This window comes from Pleurodeles waltl, chromosome 4_2, assembly GCF_031143425.1.
Source record: "Pleurodeles waltl isolate 20211129_DDA chromosome 4_2, aPleWal1.hap1.20221129, whole genome shotgun sequence".
Lineage (NCBI taxonomy): Eukaryota > Metazoa > Chordata > Amphibia > Caudata > Salamandridae > Pleurodeles > Pleurodeles waltl.
The window spans coordinates 21,579,679-21,606,215 of record NC_090443.1 but is presented as its reverse complement, the minus strand read 5'-3'; the positions used below and the strand labels follow the sequence as shown (position 1 = coordinate 21,606,215).

The following is a 26,537-nucleotide window of genomic DNA, read 5'->3' as shown; positions in this document are numbered from 1 at the left end:
GTTAGAACGTTTGTTTTTACAGCTGGGAGAAGCTTTGTTTAAATGCCTTGTTCATAATGTCATTGTAGTAGGCCTGCTAGTTCTAAAAATTATGTTTAGGGGCCAAGTATACGGTTATACTGCATTACTTTCTTCTGTGTTTTTTCATGGGGTCATACTCTTTAGGGGCTAACAATATGGTTACATGGCCATGTTTCTAACAAATTATATTTTCGTAATGGTGCTCTCTAGGTACTGTTTTGAGCATTACAGTCTAATGCCAAAAGTTTATTTCTGATAAAGGTTTAAATGATATTTGTATATCTTTAATAATTCCTCCTTATTACAATTATTACCAGAATTCAGGCCAACTTAACATCCTTATCACACTATAACTGTCTGAAAATTCTTGATATGTTGGAATGACACTCCTAGTCTATTTCCCCTCTGTGGCTCGCTTACGTCTTTATTGGGGGCATTGTGTTAGCCAGCCAGCAACTCTGATGGTCGAGTGGTGAAAGTGGTATTGTATTGGAATTAGCATGGGAGATTTAAATTAAGAGGCTAAATGGCAATATTTTCATTTTTTACTGTAGCTAGAAGATGGAGGTAAATGGAAGTGCTTTAGTTCCACTAAGGGCCACTGGAATATATGGAAGGAAAAGAGGAAATTATGAGGCAGGGTTGACCAACTTATGTGGCGAGAAAAGTCCTGTTATAGATTTACAATTACAATACCTCTAACTCAAGCAAATGCAAGACCTATTGCATTGCAAATGCTTGATATTTGTCATTAGCCCTCGGTGGATTCTTATTAGAATGGTTTCCTGAATGTATTAGCTTTGTGTAAGATTTGTAGGATGGCCACATTTAAATACACACATCAAAATGCAAATCTTACACACAGGCAAAGATTATTTTGATAATCTTTCTCAGATCCCACCCTCTAGGATATTCACTTCACATCTCTGATTTTATAGATAGTCTAGGGCCAGGTTTAAGTCTGATGGTATTGATCTAATCGAATCTTGACCTGGAATAAAAAGGAGGAGGCTGGACTAGGTATAGCTACTTACTGAAAATGTATCAATATGTGCTATAAGAGCAGATGGAAAAAGCCTAGCTCGTTATTTTTTGCTGTTTAAATTATAGCATTGTAGTAGAACTAAAAAACATCCTTTGATTAAAAAACACAAATCATAAAGAATCGTTTTTAAATTGTTTTTTGGCACCAGAACCTTTCATTGACCTAAATAGATGTTTACTTTTTTTTTATTTAACTCCTCCATGTGTTTTATCAAAACAGATCCCCCAAAGCATCCTGAAAACTCATCCTCTAACATCAAGGGGGGATCAAATCAAAATGGAGACTGTTCTAGTGCAGTATAAAAAGAAGTATTATTTGCTAGATTATTATAAATTGAAGAGTCTAGCTCATTTGTACCATCCACGATGCATGTATTTCAAATTAGAATTATTTTTCCAAAATGTGATTTTGGCTCCCATCAATCCCATCATAAAATTGTAATTAGAACAATCCTGAGATGGTCCTTGCTAATTGAAGTCAAAACTAGGCTTTTATTTTACTCATCTGTGTACCATGATATTTCTCTGCAGTCCATTTACTTGAAAAAAATACCATGATACTTTAAAATGTACTCAAGCCAAATGATTTTTTCTTGCTAGGAAAATATTTCATGATTTTCAATCAATTATCCACACAAATGGAAGCTGTTAATTTGTAACAGAAATCTTTCCGCAGGTATTGACATTGTGCTGATGCTAGTTTTTAGCAGGTATTAGTGTTTGGCAGAATGTATCCTCTCAAGACAGAATACACAGTTTTCTATTTTGAGTCATTTGTGGATTTAACCCTTGGCTGATATCCCAATTTTAACAACAATGGCATTTAGATACATTTCTATTACAAATGTCCGACAAGTGAAGTATTTGAGAGAATTAGTGAGAAAAGCATTTAGGGGGTCATTTAAAAAGTAGCTTCTTCTCCAGTCTGCCAGGTCAGCCGAGGCTATGGTCTCCCCTTACCTTTGGAAGACCGTCCACCTTATTTAGAGATCCCTCTCACCTGCGTGGCAGAATGTCTCAAGTCTCAGTGGAATCGCTGGTGCAATGGTTGCAGAGAAGGCAGAAAACGCTGCCAAGCGGGTGCCCCATTTGTTTTAAGCTCTAGGCATTTTTTTTTTTGTTTTCTAATAATAAATATTCAAAGTGGGAGCTTGTTATTGAAAAACAAAAAATATCAATGGACTTGATGTGCAGTGATTTTCCCCCTGTGCAGTCTGGCATTAAATGATTCCTGCTTGGTAAAAGCCCTGCCTCACCGTACGGTCCTGGGCAGGAAAATGCAGTGATGGTCGCCCTATTCTAATGAGGGTGCAATGGCCATCACTGTGATCTGATGGTCCAGGGTTGGCCGCCGTCAGGTCACAGTGTTCCAAAGGCAGAGCAAGCTGATGCTCTCCAACAGAAATCGGGTGGTTTCCTACCTCAATAAGGGGGGAGAGCACTGTGGTTTTCATAGGAAGATCATTCAGCTTTTTTGCCAGATATCCCATATTTTCCAAATTCTAAATTACTCCTACCTCTAATCAAAATAAAAATTTTCAAATGGTTTGAAACGCATTTCTTTTTAAATGGACTTTGTTTTGATTTATTTGGTTTGAATTTGCACTCTAGTTCAAACGTTTTCACTTTGATTTCCTTCAGTTTTAGGGCCTGATTTATACTTTTTTAGTGCGCATTTGCATCATTTTTTGACGTAAAATTGGCGCACACTTGCAAAATATAATGGAATTTTGTACGTTTGTGCTGTTTTTGCGTAAAAAAATGACACAAATGCGGCACTAAAATATGTATAAATCAGGCCCTAAACTTTTACCCTAACCGTAATACAAATTTTTATCTTATGATGATCCCTCACTCTATCTTTAACACTACACCATCTATATTCCTAACCTTAATTGTATCCCTCAAACACGTTTTACTCATTCCCTAGCCTTCCTCACTGTTTGTTCACTCATGAATTGTTTCTGAAACCAATTAGTTTGAATGTCATGTTTTTTAAACCACATGATTACACCTAGTCACTGATTCCCATGTTCACTAAATTGAGAAGAGTCTTTTTCTGATTGTGAGTGGTCTTTCTTTTCTTTCATCAACAGAGTATGACTTAGCGTGCTTCCGAAAGTGTTCTCACACCTTACAATTTTGACAAAATGGTAATCAGTGGGTTGCAAATTTCAATAATATTAGCATGTCTAAAGGTCCTTCATAAACACATTTTTGAATTTTCTTAGTAGTATTTAAAAGTTATTAGCATGTCTTTGTGTTGTAATAATCCGCTTTGATTTTTGTCTCAGGCATCAAGATCTAGGAGGTTATTTAGAGTTTGGAGCATGTAGAACAGGTACCAAAAATTGTCAGATATTTAGAATGTATACTCGACTGTTCCCTCTAAATACAGTGGTTAGAACATCTGCCAACTCCTCATTAGCATGCTTAATCTATTGAATAATTAAGATAGGAATATTAAATACTGTGCTCTGCAATCTGGTAATCCTGTTGGAAATCTAAGCAGCATAGAGCATTTAGAGAACTTTCTCATGGATCAGCTAGGCCTGCAATTCTCTTCCCAGACCACAAGCGGCTTGTGTGCTCTGCCGCAACATTGTACCCACTGTCCATTCACAATAGGGACAAATGGATGTCAATACTTTTGCTACGATAGTTGAAATATTTGACAGAACTGATTACTGTCAGCTGCATCTTTGCTCCTCATTTATCGGTGAGTGCACTCTTAATATTGGTGCCGGACGGTTTTAAAGTCCACTCTAATCAGAGAGACTTTCATACAAAAATGTACTAAAGTCTTTTGGCATATTGCAATGTAGTTCTTATACGCTTTTCATCCCTGTTTAGAGACTATTGAATTTGGACTGTAGGTATATTGGTTGACAGCTGAGAATAACTTTTGTGCTGTCATTCTATACTTCTATCACACAATGCAAACTTAATAAGTGATAGTGTGCTGTTAAGTAATTGACGCCCACACAGTTAACTGGGATTTAATGAATTTGATCATTGTCACAAAATGTGTACTCAACCATTTAACTTTAATACCCTACAGGGTCCTGTCCCATTATTGGAAAGAATTGTTCGTACTATCCTTCCCTTTTTACATGGGTTGGAATGAGCTAAGGGCACCCTACAGCAGGAAGGGGATTGGGTTAAGCACCATTCTCTTTTTGGTACCATGGTTTCAAGAGGGACTATGTTACAGGTGTGTGCCAGCTGATATCATAACCTCTCTGTACTGGATATGCCAATAACAATTACTACTGAATTTGATTCACCATATTTTACCCCATGAGTACACTCATGTTTTACTCGCAGGTGTTCAGAAGTAATTTAAAGCATAGTGAATAAGGAACTCAGGTTTGAAAAAAAAACTAGGATTGGTGGAATGTTACATGCACAAATGAGCATATTCCTTCAGTGTCATGGAATTTCCGCAATGACAGATTTATGGGTTGGGCGGTTTGCGGGGACTGACATACTTTTGCATGTAGTTTTCCAACTTGGAAGCAAAGGTAGATTTACTCTTTTCTAAGGCAGGTGTAAAATCATTTTTTTTCTCTACGGTAATAATATAAAACTAGGCAAATGTCCAAATGCACATTAAGATCACACTTACGAGTATTCCTTTTTTCAACAGGTAGGAGTTCAACATGAGTAAAAGTGTTACAAATGGGAACCATGGCCCTTTGAAATTCTAGCCCTCAGTTTTAATTATCAAATATACATTAATTATCAAAGCGAATGTTCATTTTCAACGTGTTGGTTGCATGCTGTTTTTTTCTTGTTATCAGGAGGAGATAACGTGCTACATATGTGGGGATGAAACAAAAGTTGAAAGTCACTTTCTTTTTAGAAGCCTATTCACCAGTTTTATTAGCCGTGTCTATTTCAGGAGTTTATTTCGATATTTTTTTGTAGTATTAGTTTTTCTGAAAGGGACATTTAGTGCTTTGAAACTTTACTGGTTACATGGAAGCCTTTTTATTGGATAATAGATTTACAAAACCTCCGTGGAAATTTTCATGTTGGCAAACTTTCATTTGACCAAACATGGCATTCATTTTCTGTTTTTTTTAACGTTAATTTTTGGTTAATTCATGTCAATATATACTTGGGACCTTTGCAGGGAAGGGCTCTACTTCGAACCATTACATAAAATGTGAAACTGAAACAGTTTCGACCCGTGATATGTGGTTTTTCATTTCCCAGTATTTTCAATCACAGTTGACATTACTCACTTTAGGTGGTGGGTGAACTTATATGAGCTTTCTTTGTATGGCAGCACATGGCGTGTGTTAAGCAGACATCAAAAGGTTACCTGTGTGCTGTGCAGCCCCAGAAGCATTATGTGTGATGATGTTCTCTGCAAGGTTAATCACGCATTGTGCCGTTCTGTAAAGGGTTGGTGACAGGTTTTGCTCCAAAGAACGGTTAATGATGCCATTTGCAGTTATTTGAAAGATTAATGCTGCAGGCTTTCACACACATTCGTGCCCTACACCCGTCACTCTGTGTCAGTTCCGGTCGTTATGTTAGGTTAGTACACTTTGCACGGAGAACAGAATTGATTTTCGTGTGACACCCCCAACTCACCGAATCATTGCCACCTCGAGGGTCTTTACTTGTGTCTCTGTGTCGACGCCTCGGGGAGCTACGCGTGGTAATCGACAGCTTTGTAAACTTCTTGTCCTTTGGGGCAACATGAGGTAAAAACCACGTTTAACCAGTCAGAAAATTAATTATTTAGAAAGTATGAAAGCAGTGTGATGTCTTGAAGTTTCGACAGAGTACTGATCAAAGGGTCCATTAGTGAAGCCAGAGGTCGGGGCTGCGAGGCATTGATATGTTTTTGTGAGGCCACAGGGTTAGTTAAAGAGAGACTTTATTTAAATAAGGGTGAAATTACGGGGTGGGGAGGGTTTATTGCTATCTGTGGGTAGGGAGCTGCAAATGGCGTTTTTCTGAAACCAGAAATGAAAATTACTTAATCAAACAATTCAGATGTGGTCCTAGCATCAAGAATGCTGTTGTAGTGTTGGGGGCCGTTGGCCCTCATATTACTGAATAAGGTGACACGTACACATGGTATGGGTTCTGGTAACTGGGCACGTGCGCCTGGCCTTTTTTATTGGCAGGGTCACCTGACTGGTTATGCCTGTGATGGATGGGTGTGGAGTGTGTGTTTTAAGTTGGCCCTCAGCAGAGTGGCTGGTAGGAACGCTAGAACGTGTCCACCAGGACACTACATTACTCCCAAACTTTATTGAAGAGCACAACAAAGTCCAACCTGTAAAAGAAAACAAAATAACGCCACCATCAGGCTCTCAGCCTCGAAAAGGCAGGCCGCAGTATTGCAGTGGACAGGTGCAGCTGGGAGCACCAGGACACCTCCGCACGAGTCCAGGATTTAACCATGTACAGCTGGGCACGAACACTGTGTGGATGAAGTCCGGACTCTGTGACAGTCAGATGGTTGGTTGTGTCCACTCATGCACTGTGGGTCAGTCCTGCGGGCACTCGTGGTGAGGCTGTTGGTGTAACCAATTCAACTTGTTCAAACTTGGTGCATCAGGAGAGTCGGTGGAGTTTGCTGCAAAGATACTAAGGCCCATATTTATACTTTTTGACGCTAAACTGCGCTAACGCAGTTTAGCGTAAAAAAATTTAGCGCCGTCTAACGCCATTCTGAAGCGCCATGCGGGCGCCGTATTTATGGAATGGCGTTAGCCGGCGCTAGCAGACCGGCGCTGCCTGGTGTGCGTGGAAAAAAACCACGTAGACCAGGCAGCGCCGGCGTAGGGGGAAAATGGCGTTAGGGCGTCTTAAAATGGGGCAAGTCAGGTTGAGGCAAAAAAATCGCCTCAACCCGATTTGCGCCATTATTTTCGACACCCAGACGCCATTTAAATGACTCCTGTCTTAGTAAAGACAGGAGTCATGCCCCCTTGCCCAATGGCCATGCCCAGGGGACTTATGTCCCCTGGGCATGGTCATTGGGCATAGTGGCATGTAGGGGGGCACAAATAAGGCCCCCCTATGCCACCCAAAAAATTTTTAAAAATATAAAAAATTATACTTACCTGAACTTACCTGAATGTCCCTGGGGTGGGTCCCTCCATCCTTGGGTGTCCTCCTGGGGTGGGCAGGGGTGGCAGGGGGGGTCCCTGGGGGCAGGGGAGGGCACCTGTGGGCTAATTTTGAGCCCACAGGCCCCTTAACGCCTACCCTGACCCAGGCGTTAAATAGTGGCGCAAATGCGGGGTTTTTTGACCCGCCACCTCCCGGGCGTCACTTTTGCCCGGGAGTATAAATACGACGCATTTGCGTCGCCGTCATTTTTTTAGACGGGAACGCCTTCCTTGCATCTCATTAACGCAAGGAAGGCGTTCACGCAAAAAAATGACGCTATTTGCCCATACTTTGGCGCTAGACGCGTCTAACGCCAAAGTATAAATATGGCGTTAGTTTTGCGCCGAATTTGCGTCGAAATAAACGACGCTAATTCGGCGCAAACGGAGTATAAATACGGGCCTAAATGAGACATCCTGACTTCATGAAGGCCAATCTCTTGAAGACTGAAGGCATCTGCACAGATGTAATGTCCTGCTCTGAAGCCCTGGCGCATCCTGATACCTTGTCGATGGAGCAGATTCCAGACTACCTCTCATTGCGGATTCCTTACTCAGGAGTTTCCTTGAGGCCCCTTTAAGGGGTTGCCTTAGGACCACATGGATTGTGCTAGGCTGCGTGTGGGCAATCTCCGGCCCCCTGCAGGCTCTCCAACAGGAGCCATGGTCAAATCATTCGTGCAACCACAAGGGTGGATGATTTGTAGTCAGTGTGCTTTCAAACATGGACCAGGTGCAGCTAGGCTCTCAGATGGTCTCATAGAAATTGTCTCTCATGAAGCCAGGAGGGCGTTTTGTTGGTTTGGTGTATTGCAGAGGTGATGATCCACCTTGGTGCTTAACTGCTCCTTTGATCTATACCAGGATGCACATGGCAGTGTTGGTGCTTGCCATTTGGTGACCTGGACGACGGGTGTTGATGTTGCTGGAGTGAGGGTGACTGGAAGGACTTCGCTGCCACATGGCTGGTTGCTCAGTTGGTGCAGTTCTTCTCCGTTGGCATGTGCAGTTGCTAGCAGGGATGTCATCTACTTCAAGTAGCTGGTGACAGGTGGCTGGACGGTCACACTGTGAAGCGTGGGGCAAGTATGCAGTTCGCACATGCTTGGTACTCCCGCTGAGCTGTCTCCAGTGGCATCGCTGCACCCCGGTTGCTGTCTTGTCTGTGGGTGCACTCTTCCCTTGTGGTACGAGTCCTCCATCTAACCACCGTGTGATCTTCCGCTCTTGTACTCTGTGGTTGTCAGGTGTTGCAGTATGCCAGGTGTTGTCACACAGTCTCCTCTCATCTCTTCCTTCTTTACGGCGTGGTGTTGCACCACGCTCTCTTCTCCTTTGCTGTGGCGTCTGGCCCCCTGTCTTTCTTTTGTGTGGACCTTTTGAAGGGCCTGTCCTGTCCAAGGACTAGGCATCTTCTCAGTATTGTGGTGGTGGCAGTTTGCCACTTGGGGTGTGCGACTCTCCTCTTGCATGTTGTGAGTCACTGCTGACTCAGTCTTGAGGCAGTGCGAGGGAGGGCAATCCTTGATCAGTCTCTGGCCCATTGCAGGGCAGTGATGGCGGGTCACTTCCTTTCCTGCCTCCTCTTCATTTGAGGGCGCAGTGCTTGCACCTCAAGGCAACGCCATCGCGGCACTAGGTCCTGCTTGAGCCTGGGCGTGCTTTGCAGAGTTGGTCGCTTCCCCCGACCTGCTGTATGATGGGCCAATGGTGACCATCTCGTGTTGTGGTGTGGCTGGCTGGCACAGCCTCTTCCCTCAGGCGTTCCGTCATGTTCTCGGAGGGCTCTGTTTTCTCGGGCTCCTTCCCATGTTGTCAGGTTAGCTGGCGCAGCCTTCTGCGCACCTCTGACATTCCCTTTTTCTTCTGGGCGTCCTTTGGTGATGACTGGTGTGCCCATCTGCTGTCTTGCGGTGATGTCCATCACTGCTGGGGCATTTGGCGCTCTTTCCGTGTTGGCGGCGGCAGGCGGCTGCTAGTGGCCGTGCAGGCCATATGCGGTTTCCTGGTGTCTCGCGAGGCACTTGCTTCCTTTCCATGCTTTTGCAGCTTGGCTGCTGCAGCTGCAGTCTCTTCCTTTGCTGTGCAGTGGTTGCACATGTCGCTCTCTGTCTTGTGTGCTGTTTCAGTCTGTGGGCGCACTGCTGCTCTTGCGCAGTCACTGTCTGGGTGTGCTGCTGTCAGTTTGCCTTTCTCAATGCTTGTCTCCTTTTAAAATAGAAAAAAGGGTGCAGTATCTTTCTTTGGCCACTAGATGCCACTGTGGTGCTTCTCTTCAGGTTAAAACAGTCTTGCCACCAGCTTTGTCTCATTGGTGCAGATGCTGGTGATTTAAGTCCCTGGTGACCGGGGCTACAGGTAAGTGCAGTTTTCTTTTCCTCCCCTCCATTCCTTTCCCTTTTCTTTTTAAACAGCCTCGTGGTGAGGAAGGAGGCACCATGCTGGGTGGGGCAGAAGTCAATGTAGGCCATCGTAGGCCTCCTTGACATCTCTTGTGGGCTCCCAGTTGGGGTGGGTGGCCCTGGGCACTTCGTGTTCATGCCGGAGCATTGCAGCACGGTCGCTGCTCCCTCATTGCGGCCGGGGGAGCCTTCACTTGTGCTGCGGGCTGTGTCACGGCCTTCCAAGGCCATTCTAGGAGTATTGCTGGGGGAGTAAGGGGCGGCCCTGGGCACCCCTCACATCATTTGGTGCATGGCAGCACCTTTACACCTTCCTGTTTGCGGCCGCAGCAACTTTGTCATCGCTGCAGGCCACCATGTTGCATGCTGGTTGCTCTTTGTAGTGCATCCCACATTGCAGGCGGGGATCGGGCTCTGTGGTGGTGCCTGTCATAAGCGGGACTCTGCCCCACTGCAGGGCTCTCTGTGGAGGCCCATGGAATCTCAGCTCTGCTTGCTGGCCCTGGCGGTCACTCTCTTGGCTTTTGCTGGACTCTTTCTTGGCACGCCTCTGCCCGGGGTGGGTACGGTAGGCTGACCACTGACTCTATTGCCCACGCGGCGCTCACAGCAATTGCGGGGAGGGGCAGTAGGACAGCCCTTACCATCTCCCCAAGTGCCTGCGGGGATGTGGCTACAGCGCCATTTCCTCCTTTTAGGCAGGGGCAGTCTGTTGAGGGGGAGGCATGCGATGGTGGGAGGGTTCCTTCCTTTTACCCCCGGGCTCACCTCATGCCTGGCAGGGTGTTGGGCAGTGCTCCTGGTCCTTACTACCCTTTGGGGCCATGGCAGGTGGGCAGCTGCCAGGTGCCTCGCTGGGGGCGCGGTGCCCACGCTGGACGTCTGTCGTGCTGGCAGTGATCACAGGGGGTGCCTCATTCAAAGGCTTCTCTTCCCCCCATGAGCAACTTTAAAGTTGCTGCCAGAGGCCATGTGGGGTTCAGGCCCACTCATCGTCATTGTAGTGTTGGGGGCCCTAGGCCCTCATGCTACTGAATAAGGTGACACCTCGGGCATGTGCGCCTGGCTTTTTTTATTGGCAGGGTCACCTGACTGGTGACGCCTGTGTTGGATGGGTATGGGGTGTGTGTGTAAAGCCAGCCCTCAGCAGAGTGGCTGGTAGGAACATTAGAACGTGTCCAGCAGGACACTACAACTGCCTGGGCTATAACAGTTCTTGTCCATACAGTAGTCAAGGGATTATCTCCTGATGGCAAAATTAATTCTAAAATAAATCTCAGACTCAAAGCAAGCACTCAGACTCTCAGGCCTTGGGGTACAGATTGAGCACCCCCTGTAGATGTAGCAGTTTTCAATGCCACGTCAAACGTAGGCTGAATCTTCCAATCTCTAGGAATAATGCATTTTAGGGTGATGTACTGCTGCAATCTGGAATGGTCAACCATGTCAAATTTGCATTTTCTTCTGAAACATGGGGTTATGCAAATTATTTGTACTGAGCTATGACTCCTCTTCAAACTGATTTTTTTTTTACCTACACATACTTCTTGGAAGTTGTTCTTGCTTGATAGAGATGCTCTACCCTATAAAGGTGATTGTGTTAAAACTGTTTCAATGTCTTCCTGGTCCTCAAACAGGAGGTTTAAGAGGGCACCAAGGTAAAACAGTATAGGTGGTGTGCCTTACACAGTAAAATAGTGAAACAGCCAATAAGGAGTGTTATGCACTAACTCATGAAACTCAGCCATTGTTAGCTGTGTACAGTTACCTGATGTAAACTAGTGAAATGTCTTAAATATTACTTTACTGTAGGTTCAATTGGTTCTATCCGCATGTCTGTGTGACTGGGGATGAAATTCTGAAGAAGAAAGGAAAGATGCCTTTAAGGTAACACTCAGTGCTAATTTATTTTAGTGACGTCTACAACTAAACTACCACATTTTTCTTGCAGTTTCGCCTCAAAATGAATTTTTAGTTCCCCCTCTAGCTGGGTGTCCTCCTTGAGTAACTGAGACCAATAGTTTCTATAATTACCCACCAAATTTAACTTCAATGGCAAGGTGTTTAGGACAGACATATTCAAAAGATGGGACTACCATTATGCCTTACTTAGTAAACAGTTGTGCTTCAATGTCAAGTCTTGTAATTTGGCATCAGCACTCTTGGGCATCTTTTAAAGCGTATCCTGTCTCAGGACAATGCAGAAATGGATAACCGTCACACCATCGTTTCTTTGCAGCCATAGTCAACAGAATTTGAATAATTCAAACCTGCACATGATCATCGGTTGAATCCTATCATTTTACTCCTCTCTTCCTGAACACCTTTGTATTGGGGTGTAACGCAAGGCCCCGCAGACCCCACAGTGTGCCCTCAAAGCTGGGGGGTGTCCTCAGTACCTCAGATAGTATATTCACTCTCTAAAATGCACTATAGATGCTGCTTGCCAAAACTGCTGAGATCTGTGGACCCGGGCTGACTTCAGTAACCTACACTTTTATCAAGAACATCTTGCAGGGTTAATCGCAGTTCAAGTTGGAGTGGAGTGTGAGTCATGCCCCACCTTAGGAAACCTCCTCTCTGCATCTCACCCTGGAGAGACGGTAAGACAGTGATAGGAGATGATGTCAATCTTGAATGATGCTGCCATTTCCTATTATGGCCCATATTTATACTTTTTTAGCACCGCATTTGCGCCGCTTTTTGATGCAAAAGCGGCGCAAACTTACAAAATACAATTGTATTTTGTAAGTTTGCGCCGATTTTGCGTCAAAAAATGAAGCAAATGCAGCACTAAAAAAGTATAAATATGGGCCTATGTTTTTGAAGAAATTCACATTGTGCAGTTGATCCCTAGTATGCAGATTCCTGTGCCCTTATTTCATGTGGCAGTCAGTGCATTAGTGTGCTAGAGACCTCTTCTGTGCAGCGACGCTCTGCATTTCACTCATTGTGTGCCACTGGCAGTTGATTTTCATGAACACCCATCAATCTTATGAGGGCCCAGGTACAAGAAAAATAAAGTGGTTGAGGATGGAGTGCTGTGGCACAGGGCAGACAGCCTGCCCATCCAACAAGATGGAGCATTGGTCTAAAGCAGAAACAAACAGTGCTTGAATTGAGATCAAAGGTCCATCTGTTAGTGCATGGAAGAAAGAGGGACGGAAAGGTGTTTGCTAGGTTAGGCAGTAAGCTTGAGTCTAGATTGCATATTTTTTCATTATAGGCATATGGAGATTAAGTGATTTTCACAAAATTACATGATGGTGATATGATGCCAAGACTCGAACATGGTTCCCTAATCCTGCTCTGGCTGTAACACTGGTGCTTGGACAAAATATTGAGTAAAAAATATCCTGTGGACAAAATATTGTGTCAAGAATATTGAGGACAAGAATATCATGAAGGTAAGTTTCTATGGGAAAGCAAAGCTTTACTACACTTAACTCCACACCCAAACCTGATGATCCATAGTTCTACTGTGTAAAATATGATGCCTGTGATCTGCATACCCTGAAGTATGTCTTTGCTGCATGAGCTTTGCTGAGCCTGTAAGTTTTGCAAGCATGATTTATAACTTCTGCACAAAAGAGAACCTCTGTAAGAACTGTGTAAATTGAAATCTAGCTGTGCTATACAATGCCTGATAGCACAAATTCTGTTTGTAGTTAGACAAGCCAAGCAAGACTTGAGGCTGGCTTGAGCAAATATTTGGCTGTTGCTTGACTGCTGTGTCATTGAACTGGCAACCCCAACATTCCAAGCATGGCCATTTGAATTTGAATTCAGAACACGCATGTGAAAGCTTTCCAGCATTTTTCAGGCAGACTTCACTTCCCATGTACAATTAAAAACGTGCAACCTGAGAGCACAGTGTTTGTTTGGCTGCTGTACTTTATTGATGGGCCTATCCTAAAAAAGTTAGGTCAGTTAAAGCAAGTGATATTAACATAAAAACAGAGCATCCTGACTTCCCTTACATGTCACCTTGTCCTCTTGAGAACAGCTCAGAGGCATTTTATTCCTGTAGACTGCCAAATTGTTGTATGTGTTTCCATTAGTTATTCTCTTTTGTAATTTTGCCCCTTCTAAATCATACATTTTTTAACTAAGAAGACTTCTCTTATTGTGTGAGCCGTACTTAACAAATGATACTTATGTTTTACCAAGTCAGTTTTTGTTGAACAAACCATACTGATTTAGATATAGGAAGCAAAGCTTTGTAATAAAAGCTAGAGTCAGAGACAAATATGAATCCGGTGGCACAATGTGCAATCCACTATCCTTTTCTCAAATCCCGATCCATCCCTTGACCAAACTGTGTGATTCTAAGCAAACATACTTAATTTAATGTGCAATATTTCACTTGATTTTCCAATTTGAGAGCATAATAATGTAATTTAATTCAGGATATCTGCTAGTCAAACACTCCTCTTATCTTTGATTTCATTAATTATGTTTTTCCTTACATGACATCAATATTGGCCAGTAAATAACTGACTCAGCTCTTCATTTATGGAAGGGTACTGGAGGGATTCTTAAATGTTTCTAATTTCATGCCAACAAAGTATTGTTCTAACATACATTTCACTCAATGCTGTGATCTAATTTGACGCCCGAAACCGAAGCACTTACATTTATGTATATTTTTTATATTTTTCAAGTGTGATCATGACAGTGAGCCTCCGAGACCTGTTGTATACAAATTGTGGGCTTACATCCCGCCCATTACTTTTTAATTTGTTACTTGTCCTTCCAAAATGCTTGCTTGCTAGTGGTGAATCCTTCCTCTTTGTCCCACCTTGTTGTCTTTCATTTCCTCCCACAGAGCAGGGACCAAGCACTGTATCTTTAAGCTTTGTTTTTCTATCTGTTCGTTTGGGGGACTATTTTTTCTTGGTTTCCTGCTCATGTTACTGTTTGCCTGTGTTTAGCTTTGGCACCTGCAGCTGCTTGTTTTATAGCTATCTGCTTTTCTAAACCAGTGTAAACGTGACGATTCATAAAGCTTTCTCAAGCTCCTGTTCCTTATAAGTGACACAGCAACCAAGTCCTTCATGTGCCTGGTGTTTTGATGTACATTGTGGACAAAAGTGTATCAAGCTACTGCCTTCAATATGTCAAAATCATTGGCATGCCATTCACCATCATAATCACCAATGGTGTAGGAGGTTGTAAGTGAATACAGAACTACAAAACGTCTTTAAATTTTCCGAACCGTAGGTGCCATCTTAGAATGGTATATACTTGCAACATATATGATTGCTACGATTTTCCGAATCGTAGGTGCCATCTTAGAATGGTATATACTTGCAACATATATGACATTCACGTGCCTCCAATTTAATACTATTCTATATTTCCCAAATTAAAAGCCCAGTGCCAAAAGGATTGGTAAACAGTAATCCTTGTGTAAGAATTTTTTTGCACACCACGAACACCTTTTACTTTTGACAGCTTTCATAAGCACCTGGGAGAGCAGAAGTACAATACTTACTGGTGACACTAAAAAAGGACTAAAGTAAACACATGCAGGCTGAGGAACTTACATGCCTGACCCTTTCTTTAGTTGAGTAGTTGTTGTTCTTTCACTGATCCCGGCTGGGCTTATGGTCCTCGGAGAGGGCCCGGTGTGTGGGGAAGAAGCCATGGACAATGGTTGTACAAAGCATTTTTAATGGTAATGGAAGAGAGAGCCTCCATTTGTTAGACCAGAATTTTAATAGCTATCTACTTTGCCCGTTACCTCTTGGAGCGTGATCATTCATCATTCCAATGTCAGGGAGGTGTTTGTAAATATCTTCCTACACCCACCTCCCCCCGAAGCTATGCCCTACTCAGCATACATTCCATCCACCCTTCCTATGCCATTGATGCCTCTCCATGAAAGAGTAAAACAATTGACAAGGCTTTAATACAAAAGTCTGTGAGTTCATGATGGCTGTGGTTTTACTAGGTAATATGCATCCATATTCAAATTAAAAAGAACAGCAATAAGGGGAAATGATGTAGAAAGTAATGTGTTTACAATGGTGCTCTGCATAGTCTGTAGTATTCAATAACCTTTGCACACCTCATGAATAGTATTTTTCTTGTTTAAACACAGGTATATCAAATCACAAAAAATGATAACCAGCTTTACAGCCCTAATCTATTTTCTTCTCAGAAGATCGCCTTTACCCTTCGCATTGCTGTCTATTGCTTCAAATGTTCAAATGCACAAATTCTGAGGTGATACAATAATGTTCTGGCACAAACCTATGCCGATATTACCTACTCACTCATTGGTTTCTAAATGTTGCTCATGTTATGTGCTCTGCATTGGTGTGCCATCTCTCTTGCCTACGTGCCCTTGAAGACTCATTCACTTATCCCAGGCAGCTCTGCTAGCCTCCTCTTCACAGACATTGAATTTGACAGGCCTGCACCGCACGTTCATTAGAGGCTTTGGTCAAGTTCTTCAAAGCACAGAGATACCTTCAAATTGCACACTAGAACTGCTGTATGCTCTCTTACTGCTTCTATTCTCAGTCTCCTGAAAAGGTTAAAATCCACATATACAAATCTTGCGCAAATCTTTATATGAGAAAAGCCATTGAGCTGCTGATAGGAGGCCACTCCAGTCATTTGCAATGTAAGTATTGTTATTCTTTGGGTCAACAACATACTGTTCCTTCGTACACCTCACTCAGCTTAATTTCACCCTATTGATTAAAAATACCACCAAGAACACCTGAACTTTGGTCACTGGCACTGTCAAACATAACAACATACAACACCACCAAACTACACAACAACCACAACACCTCAAACGCACCATCAAAATGCCACAACTCACACCCTCACCTGACAATACACATATGCGACACAACGTTACAACACCATAGTACCAAGACATACAATCACACAGCCATACAAGGCATACGTCACACCATGCAAACATACCACACGGTGGTTCACCATACCAATCACCACTCACACACAAGGGCACACCACAACCCAAGCCACAACAGCCAGCACAATCATTCCACACAAAGCAACCTAACTGTATGTCCCACACACATACATGCCCAGTAACCATACCCAGCCATCACTGCAGGAGAAATGCAAAGCACACACCCACACAAGCAGCTCGGACACAACAGGTAGCACAACCACCACACACACACATAACACATTCACACACAATAGGAAGCAGGCAAAACCAAAACAGCCATGAGGAATGAAAGGCAGGACAAAGATGATAACGTTGGAACCAACAACTGGCTAACCCAGATGTATGCATATAAATAGAGGTAAAAAATACTTTAAAATAGCATAATTTACAAATACAAAAGGCCTTAGGCCAGGTCCATAGTCCAAAGTGCAACATGCACAGCTGGCATGTCAGACTGCCCCAACTTAGCTTCTGACTGCTAAATACTTCCATGGGTATGGGCAGGCAGGCACCTCAGGGATTGGGGGGCAGTGGTGGGAGTTTGGCCTAGGTTTGGGAGGGAGGTCTTTTGGCTTGGGCTTGGGAGGTGGGGGCTTCAGATGTGGCTTAGGGGAGTGCTGGGAACACTTAAGAGGGGTAGACTTCTTGGTCGGAGAGGGGCATGGGTACTTGCAGGAGGCAGGGGAGGACTTGGAGGTGGTAGGGCTGGATATGGGGAGGGAAATGGATCTTTTAGCGGTCACATGGGGTGGGAGAGGAGTAGGGAAAAGGTTCAACTCTGAGAGGAAACATTTCTTAGACACACGGGAATGGTCATGGCAAAAGGGTTTGGGAAGGGAGGGAGAGGGAGTGCTTGATGGAGGTATTTTGGTAGATGTTTTGGGTGCAGGTGTGTGTGAGGAATGCTTGTGTGTGCTGGGTGGGTGAGTGTGGGAGTTTATGTGTCTTGGAAGGAGGGGGGGTGGAGGAGCTGGGAGATGCCATGCTGGATGGGTGACTGTTGGGGTGGTGACTGCAGGTATGGTGCATGTGTTGCAAGTGGGTGTGTCAGTGGTTGTGGTGGCTGTGGATGTGGTGACTGGGGTGGATGCCTGCGGGTCTGCTATTGTACTGACTGTGCGTAGGATTGAAGTTGTGGCTGGATCTGTGAAAGTTGGTGTGGTGTCTGCTGGTGTGTCAGGTGTAGTGTCTATGAAGGTGGGGATGGTAGGGGAGTCTGTGCAGGTAGTGGATGTTGGTGAGTCTGCAGGTGGGTGTTGTCTGTGTGCATGCCGGTGGTGGGTATTGTGGTGCTTGTGTTTGACTGTGGTATCCTTGGTTGTTGAGGGCGATGCATGCTTGTCTGTCTGTGCTCTGGCTGGGATGAGGAAGAGGGTGTGGGATTGGGTAGAGGAAGAAGGAGGGGGATGGAAGACAAAGGGTGACTGGCTGCCAGTAAAAAGGTATTGTTTGGAACCTGTACCAAACAAGTGACTTAACCTGTTGCTACAAAAGGTGATTAGCACAGATGAGAGTGGTCATACACCTTAGAGCCACTGACGGACATATGCAAAGTGATGGTCCGGGATAGGCTAAAACGGTATGGTGAAACACCAGCTCACATGCATAGGAAGGGCAGGATGTGCAACACATGTGCCATTGACATTGGGTAGTTCCACATGCAGTCATAATTATGTCATGATACATGATTCCAAAACTCACACATAGCAAGCCATGATGGCTGCTCCACATCTCATACATTGGCAAGGTGGTAACAACTGATTACCACTAGTCTTGATATATTTCTAAGCTAACACATTGTCACTGAAGGTACAGTGAGACAGCAAACAGCATTTAACCAGAGCCAAGTACCAGGTAACAGTCAGGAATTACCCCCTTGTGGCTGCTGTGCTGCCCTCAAACGCTGATCCACCTCAGGGTGGGCCACCGCCAAAATGTGGGCCATTAGGGGGGGGCAGGGTCCGACGGGCACTCCTCTCTCATTGGGAGGTCATCCCCAGCTGGACCTCTGTGGCCTTCCGGGCCCCGCATCTCAGGCCCTCCTACCACTTGCGACAATGGGTGCTCCGTCGGCTGTGGACCTCCAGGGTCTGCACTTGCTTGGCAATGGCATGCCAGATCCCTTTCTTCTGATGGGCGTTCACCTGCATGGACGACACAGATAAAAGGAGAAAGTCATGTACACATGCACCATACCAACAGTAGTTGACACTATACAACTGTCACAGCAAGTGGGCCCACATAACCATCATCCATGCCCACTTGCCTGTACGGTATACCACAGGCATGAATATACACCAATTACATTTCACATGGCCAACTCACTATCACACACAACACCAATCACACATGGCTGGGGCATTTGGACTCACCTGTCCACTGGTGCCCTATATAGATGTCCATACAACGGTAGGACCTCCTCCACCAGATTTCCCAGCTCTTCATATGTGAAGGCAGTGGCTCTATCACCTGCAGGACGTGGCATGATGGCTCCCAGAGGCAGTATAGAGCAGTTCATGTAGTGGAGGTCTTGCTAGCAACAGTGTCAGGAGTCAAGTGAACAAGTCTGCAGAAAAGGTGGTCACAGAGGTCACTTCCAACTGTCAAGAACAGTAGGTCAGGCACCTGCCATTTTGGGAACAAGTACTTGATGCATGTTCTTAAATAAGTACGTCATACACCTGATCGACCTTAAATCTGTGTTACCCAATGTAGTGAGTTCATGATTGTACTACATAATGGGACAAACATGAAAATATGACTTGTGGAGCCTGCATATACGTGGATAGGTCTGTGTAGCTGCTCTGAGGTACATATGTGTCTGATAATGATAGGTGAATTTAGTAACATATGTGTCATCAGTGCAGGACTGCACAGTAACCCACACATGTTCACATACGTATGTGTCACATCTCCTATCCGACTGACATTCCAGCCAATGTGGTGCAATGACAGTGTCGGTTGTGCATTTCTGTGGTCTGTGATGTTTATGTCAGCACTGCTTTTCATCCCCTGCAAATGTGTAGGTGCCTGCAAGTATTCAATGTGCTGCTGTCGTGTGCCAATTGCATGACTTACTGTACAAATTTCTCCTCTTAATTTAGATATCCTGCCATGAGGAAAATGAGACAACCACCAGTGTACTGTCCACTGGTAGACTTGGCAACCATGCAGGACAGGCATGTCATCCAGACCTACCGTCTGAATCGCAGACCATCATGGATTTATGTAGACAGTTGGGGCCAGATATGATGCCAGGCAATCAAAATCCCTATTCCATAGCTCCCAACGTTAAAGTATTGTCAATCCTACACTTCCTGGCCACTGGCACATTCCAGCATGCTGTCACCTTAACAGCAGGGATGTCTCAGCCCATGTTCAGTCAGGTTTTAAGGGATGTAATGTGTGCTTTCTTGCAACACCTGGACAGCTACATCAGATTACCCCAAAGAGTGGATATGGCCAATGTGAAGGGTGACTTTTATCAGATGGGACCGATTCCTCATGTGGTAGGGGCCATTGATGGCACCCATGTATCCCTGGTCCCTCTCACAGTCAATGAACAGGTGAATAGGAACCTGTGATTTTGAACAGGAAAAGCTGCCACTCAATCAACGTGCAGGTGGTGTCTGGCAGACCAGTATATCTCCCAAGTGACTGCCAAGTTTCCTGGACCAGTGCATGACTCCTACATTTTGTGGAACAGCAGTGTCCCAACCATGATGGTACAACTATACACAGAGAGGGCCTGGCTGGTTGGTGAGTATGCATTGTTATGTTTCTAAATGTTATGTGACCTGTCATCATAATCTGCACAATCGCAGTACCTCAATTGGTTTTGTTCTACCATTGTGTTCACAGGTGACTCTGGCTATCCAAACCTTCCTGGGCTGTTGACACCTGAGAGGTACCCAGCCACCCCAGGGGAACTCCGTTTTAATGAGGCCCACGGGAGGGCAAGGCGTGTAATAGAGTGTACTTTCAGCCTCCTGAAGGCAAGATTCAGGTGCCTGGACCTATCTGGAGGTGCCCTCCTCTACTCGCCACACAAGCTTTGCCAAATAATTGTTGCCTGCTGCATGCTCCACAATCTAGCCCTGAGGTGTTGGATACCATTGCTAGCTGATGAGGGTGAGGCAGAGGTATCTGTGCCTGCAAATGGTGATATGGAAAGTGATGAAGAGCCAGAAGACGAAGGAGCTGCTTACTTTAGGACTGAGCTCATCAATCAGTGCTTCCAGTGACACGCAGGTATGTGAGGTGGACCCTTTCAGGTCTTGTCAGTGCACAATCAGAAGTGAATAGCTGACATTGCACCTCCTGACCTTTGGGAAATGTGATGGTGTTTTGATGTCCAGTGCCTGTGTGTGAGTTGTTGTAGCAGACAAAAGGAATGTTGGTAAAAAAAATATTAGTGGTTCCAGCCTAACATGTTTTGTAGCAACTGATTTAGACATTCACTTCTCTCATGGACTGACCAGGTTAGAGCTGAATTTCATGTATTCTCCTGTTGCCAGCTCCTGCCATCCACAGGATGTGGATATCATCTGTGGCTCGGGTACCTAGGGCTTGGGGTATACCTAGTCAGTAGTCAATGATTATAGAGTACAGTTCTGAGAGGTGTTCAGGACAGATAGCTTGTTAACATGATATTAGGAAGGCCCTGAACCTTGTGCTGAATAGGTCCTATGTAGGTGCTCATGATTTTGAGTTTTACCACAATAGGCACACAGTCGATTACCTGTACATGTGCTTACTGTGTACTTATGCCTTCCATCCGGATGGTACTCTCTGTCTTGTTCTAATTGCAGATTCCTCAACGGTCTCTACCCCAGTGTTACTGTGGATTTCAAAATCATACTGTGTTATCTGTCCAGTGACATTACTGTTCTCATGTGTATCCTGCTGAGGGGGCCTCCATCTGTTGGCCGTTATATTGCAAGTTGGAATCAGGGGGCCATAACCAGACCACATTTGTGTTGAGGGACATATGTTGTTGTACTATAAAACACACATGCACAGTAGTTGTGTCTATAAATGATTTATTGTGCATATCAGTATTGTGAGAAGCCAAATCAGAGTGTACAACATAATAAACAGATGATGAGTGGAGTCAGGGGAGATGGATTGATCAGAGTAGCTGCTACTACATTTGGTCACACAGGTCTTATGTTCTTGTCACATGGGAAAATAGAGTTAGGATTCAGAACAGTCAAAAGGGTGTCTCAGAGGCACACAAAGGTGACAAATCAGGATAGGTTAACTTCCTGGCAGTGGGTTTGGTCTTGACATCAGCTGCAGCCAGATATCTGGATGGACATCCGCATTTGCGGGGGGTTCTTCTGCTACAGAGGGAGGGGTATCTGAGGCTTGGGGCTCCCCTGGCAGGGCCTCCATTCCACTAGCTGCTGGTGATGTAGCGGGCATATGTAATGTTGCTAGTGGACGGGGCCTGGTGGTGGGTAGCTATATCACGCAGGGTAGTGTTGATGTCCCTCAGCACACCTGGTATGGAGGCCATGGTGGTATTGTGTGACTACCACTGCTGCATGGCCTCCTGGTGGTATTCCCTCTGCATCTTTTGATTTTCCCCCAACATGGTGATGATCTGGCCCGTCCTGTCTTGGGAAGATTAGTATGCTCCTCGGATTTGGGAGATGGTATCCTGGTATGTGGAATCCCTTACCTGCCCCATCCTCTGTCCCACAGTATCTCTCCTATCCCCCCTCCCCCAGGTGCCTGCGCCCCTGGCACAGTGTGCCCGCTGCCAGTTTAGCAGGGCCACCATTGTCAGGGGTGTCATGGTCAGACTCAGGACCCTGTACTGTGGGGTATACAATAGTTTGAACAATTCTTAGGACACACGTTTGGGGGCACTTGCTTGGCTGTGGTGTCTGTGCAAATGGGGTGGGGGGAAAGATGTGAGCAGGGCAAGGCTGGGAGTCGTCGACTGACCAGATGTCCCAGATGCGCCAGGTAGGTTGTCACTGTCTAGAAATCCAGGCGTGTTGTTCTCACTGGGGCCTTTAAACTGAGGAGAGCTGGCAGTGTCTGGTATCCTCTCCATGGTGGCAATGGCAAGGTTACCTGTGGATGGAGTGAGACAGAGAGTACAGTTCAGAAAGTATGTGTGGTACCCTCTTTGTGTGATACAGGCAATGGCTTAGCATAATTCCCAGCAATGACAGTGACAGTTGCTGCACATCTTAGCTTGGTGGTACATAGAAGTCCGTGACAGGAGTGCCATACTCCATGTAGTGTGCTGTCATCAATGTTTGTCACATATGGCACTGCAGATGGGTTTCTGTAACTATTTGATACTTGACATGACAAATAGACTCTGTACCTGATGTGTAGTCGGGCTTGGTGGTAGTGTTACATAATTGCTGAACATTGCCTCATGATGTTCCATAGGGAACAGAGTATGTGGGTATGCAAGGTTCATAGTCCTGTCTCTGGATCTTTTTTGTGTGTATGAAGTCTGGCATCTTACTTTTCAACCCATGGTCAGTCCATTACAGGCTTGGGGATATGGATAAGTGTCCAATTTGAATAGTTACATGGCTGTTGCTGTGTTTTGCCTTACTTGCCTTAGTGGTGTACAATTGCATTGCTGTCATTGCCTTTGCCTGGTCCTCAGTCATACATTCTAGATGGTGTAGTTTGTACAATAGTCATATATGCATGAAATATGGCCTGATGTGCACATTGCAGGTTTTAGCATTAATGGTTTGGTGCATTGTGGGAATTGTAGTGATAGGACTAGGCTGTGGTATCCTTGCCTTTGCCAAGGGCTGTGTGGGCAGTAGGGCTGTGTGAGGTGGTGGCATGCAGGAGAGGGGAATTGGGTGATAGGCAGGTAGGTGCAGTGGGAAAATCAGTGAATTATGGGGTATTTAGGTGGTGAGGAAGCACGCAGGACACAACAACTGTGTGACATTGATGTTGTTGGTACTTATCAGACTCCAGTCCCCCAGGTATTCCAGTCAGGCCCTCAGGATGCAATACCTCCAAGACCTTCTCCTCCCAAGATGTAAAGTGAGGGGAAGGAGGTGCTGGCCCACCTCCAGTCTTGTGCACGGCTTTTAGGTATCTCAATGCCCTGGAACATACCTTCCCCCGTAGGTAGTTCGGCATCATCCTGATGTCCACCCTTGTGTGTGGATGGCTGCCCACAGAGTGGACCCTGTCAACCAATGTTCCCTCTAATATTTTTCCACTGTGTGCAGCAGTGTGCGGTCTCTGTGCGCTGCAGCCAAGGATACGTGCGCCAAGAAATTGACCATTCACACGCGCGCAGCGCATAACTAGCCAAGATCTTTGGCATTAGCCTCTCCATGCCACTAAAGCAAAAAAGGGATATCATTGCTCCATGCAATAGGTCATCAAGGCAGTTTTGGGACCTGGTTGCACACCCCAAGGACATGACCTGTTAGGGGAGCACGTATATTGCTCTAAAAGGCTTATTTAGGCTTAGAAAGTGATAACGCATATAAACTACCACAAAGTATAGGAATGGTGGAACATTTGATAACAGCACATTTTCTACTGTTCTGAAGCATTTCCTAGCTCATGAACCATTGATTTTCAAGACAAATATCACTTGCCCGCTTGTATTCTAAAGCACCCCAAATAATGTTTAAAACACTCCCTGCGGCATTTAAACTCTGTTTTCATTGACTTCAATCCAGATTCAAATATGAGCATTATCTGCCTTAGGGGAGCACGTATATCGCTCTAAAAGGCTTATTTAGGCTTAGAAAGTGATAACGCATATAAACTACCACAAAGTATAGGAATGGTGGAACATTTGATAACAGCACATTTTCTACTGTTCGGAAGCATTTCCTAGCTCATTAATCATTAATTTCCTAGACAAATATCACTTGCTCGCTTGTATGCAAAAGTATGCCAAATGATGTTTAAAACACTCCCTGCGGCATTTAAACGCTGTTTTCATTGACTTCAATCCAGATTCAAATATGAGCATTATCTGCCTTAGGGGAGCACGTATTTCGCTCTAAAAGGCTTATTTAGGCTTAGAAAGTGATAACGCATATAAACTACCACAAAGTATAGGAATGGTGGAACATTTGATAACAGCACAACGGGTGCGCTTGCCAATGGGGCCTGCGCGATGGGGGAAGGAAAGGTGCGCGCGCGACTTACAGGGAACATTGCTGTCAACTATTCTTTAACATAACTCAATTTTCCTGGCAATTGATGTCAACTGGACCTGTGCTCCAAACAGTTGAGGCTCTACCCTGACAATTTCATCCAACATGACCCTCAACCCACTGTCGGTGAATCTCCAGTGCATTTGTGGGGACATGTTTATGATTGTGTTTACAGTGTGGGGGGTGTTGTGTATGAAAGGGTGCAGTGTTGGGTGAATGCTGGGGTGTGGGTGGGGGGTTGTGAGGGATGGATGGTTGTAGCAGAATGTGTGTGGTAATTATGTGTGTGTTGTATTTGTTTATTAGATGTGTGATGCGTGTGCTGTATGTGTCTATAGTGCCAGGGTGTGTATGTGCCTGCTCTTAGTGTATCTATATGGTGTTTTAGTTGCAAAGGATTGTGGGTGGTGTGGGGGGGTGTTATATAGTAATGAGTGTTGGTGTCAGGTGTGTGGCTGTGTGTCAGGTGTGTGGTATTCAAACTGTTCAATGTGGTGTTGTGTTCTGTCAGTGGTGGATTCTGACCGTGGCGGCTTGTGCCGCCAATGTTTTTTTCACCATGGAAGTACTGCTGTGCAGATTTGTGGATTGTAGCCCTGTGGGCGGATTTGTGTCGGGCTGGCGGTGCTGGTGATGGGACCACCAATTTTTCACCCGCCAGTGTCCTGGAAGTTTTGGACATTTGGCTGTTGTTTGGTGGTCTTCACGGTGTGGGTCATAATAGGGTGGTCGGATGCCCGTCAACATGGAGGTCTTTTGGCGGCAGACACCGCAGCGGTCTTGCCTATAGACCACCAAAATCGCAATGAGGACCATTGTCTTATTGGTTATATAAAAGGTAACAAAAATGCGTATAGCAGTTTTTTATTACAACTTTTTGACATGCTGAAAAGCAACCATGCTGCTCTACCAAACAGCTCTGGATAACTACCTATAGGGTAGCAAAGACGAGACCTATTGGCTATGCCAATTCTTGTTACAATATATTTTTAGCTGATTTACAAATCTTTCAAAGGCTTAACATATGCATGGCTTTTAGGGCCAAGAAACACTACTGGTTCACCTCTGGGGAGGTTCTCAGTAGGAATTTGTGGTTGTGCAAAACTCCAATTCTGTCTTTTAAATGTGTGCCCTGGTGGCTGGTTCTAATGTCAGAGGGACTCCATCACAGATCTTTGCACAGGACCCCCTTAATCTTTTATCATGCCACTGCCCAGCGTTCAAATGTTATTGGAGTTGCTTTAACCTCAATCAATCTTTTGCAGAGCTCGTCACTGTCACTCTTGGAGGTAGCTGGGAGCTACGATGCGATGTCTCTGCCAAAGAGCCAGGTCTTGAGTCTCTTCCTGAAGTCTGCCAGTGAGGGTGCACTTCAGAAGAGGAGGGGCGGTCGTACTAGGCCTTGGTGGCAATGTAGGAAAAAGAGCAACTACCGCTGCGGCTACGCCAGATTCTGTGTGTTTTTGTGAGGGCCCGACAAGTAGGTGCGCAGGTGTCTGGTGGGTTGGTGGAGGTGTAGACATTGGTTGATGTAGTCGGGGCCTTGATCTTGTAGGGCTTTGTAGAATGGCGTTAGGATCTTAAAATTACATCTCTTCTGGGCGGGGAGCCAGTGGATGTTTCTGAAGAGGGGGTGATGTTGGTGCACCTGGGAAGGTCAAGGATGAGTCTGATGGTGGTGTTCTGAATTGTCTGGAATCTCTTTAGGAGCTGGGAGGACATGCTAGTGTAGAGGGCGTTACCGTAGTAGAGGTGACTGGTGATGAGGGCCTGGGTAACAGTTTCCCTGGTGTTGGCTAGAACCCATCTGAAGATT

The 26,537-nt window shown here is 45.0% G+C and overlaps 1 protein-coding gene across 3 annotated transcripts in view; it reads right to left on the bottom strand.

Annotated features, from left to right (window-relative positions):
* DENND1C (DENN domain containing 1C) overlaps window positions 1–26,537 on the bottom strand; it is a 292,565-nt gene that overhangs the window by 94,018 nt on the left and 172,010 nt on the right. For 2 of the 3 annotated variants that reach the window (XM_069230426.1, XM_069230428.1), the window contains exon 8: window positions 5,671–5,766. The exons of the other annotated variant lie outside the window; for it this stretch is intronic. In XM_069230426.1, coding sequence (XP_069086527.1) covers window positions 5,671–5,766 — 96 coding nt within the window. The remainder of the gene's footprint in view (window positions 1–5,670; window positions 5,767–26,537) is intronic. 3 annotated transcript variants of the gene reach the window in all.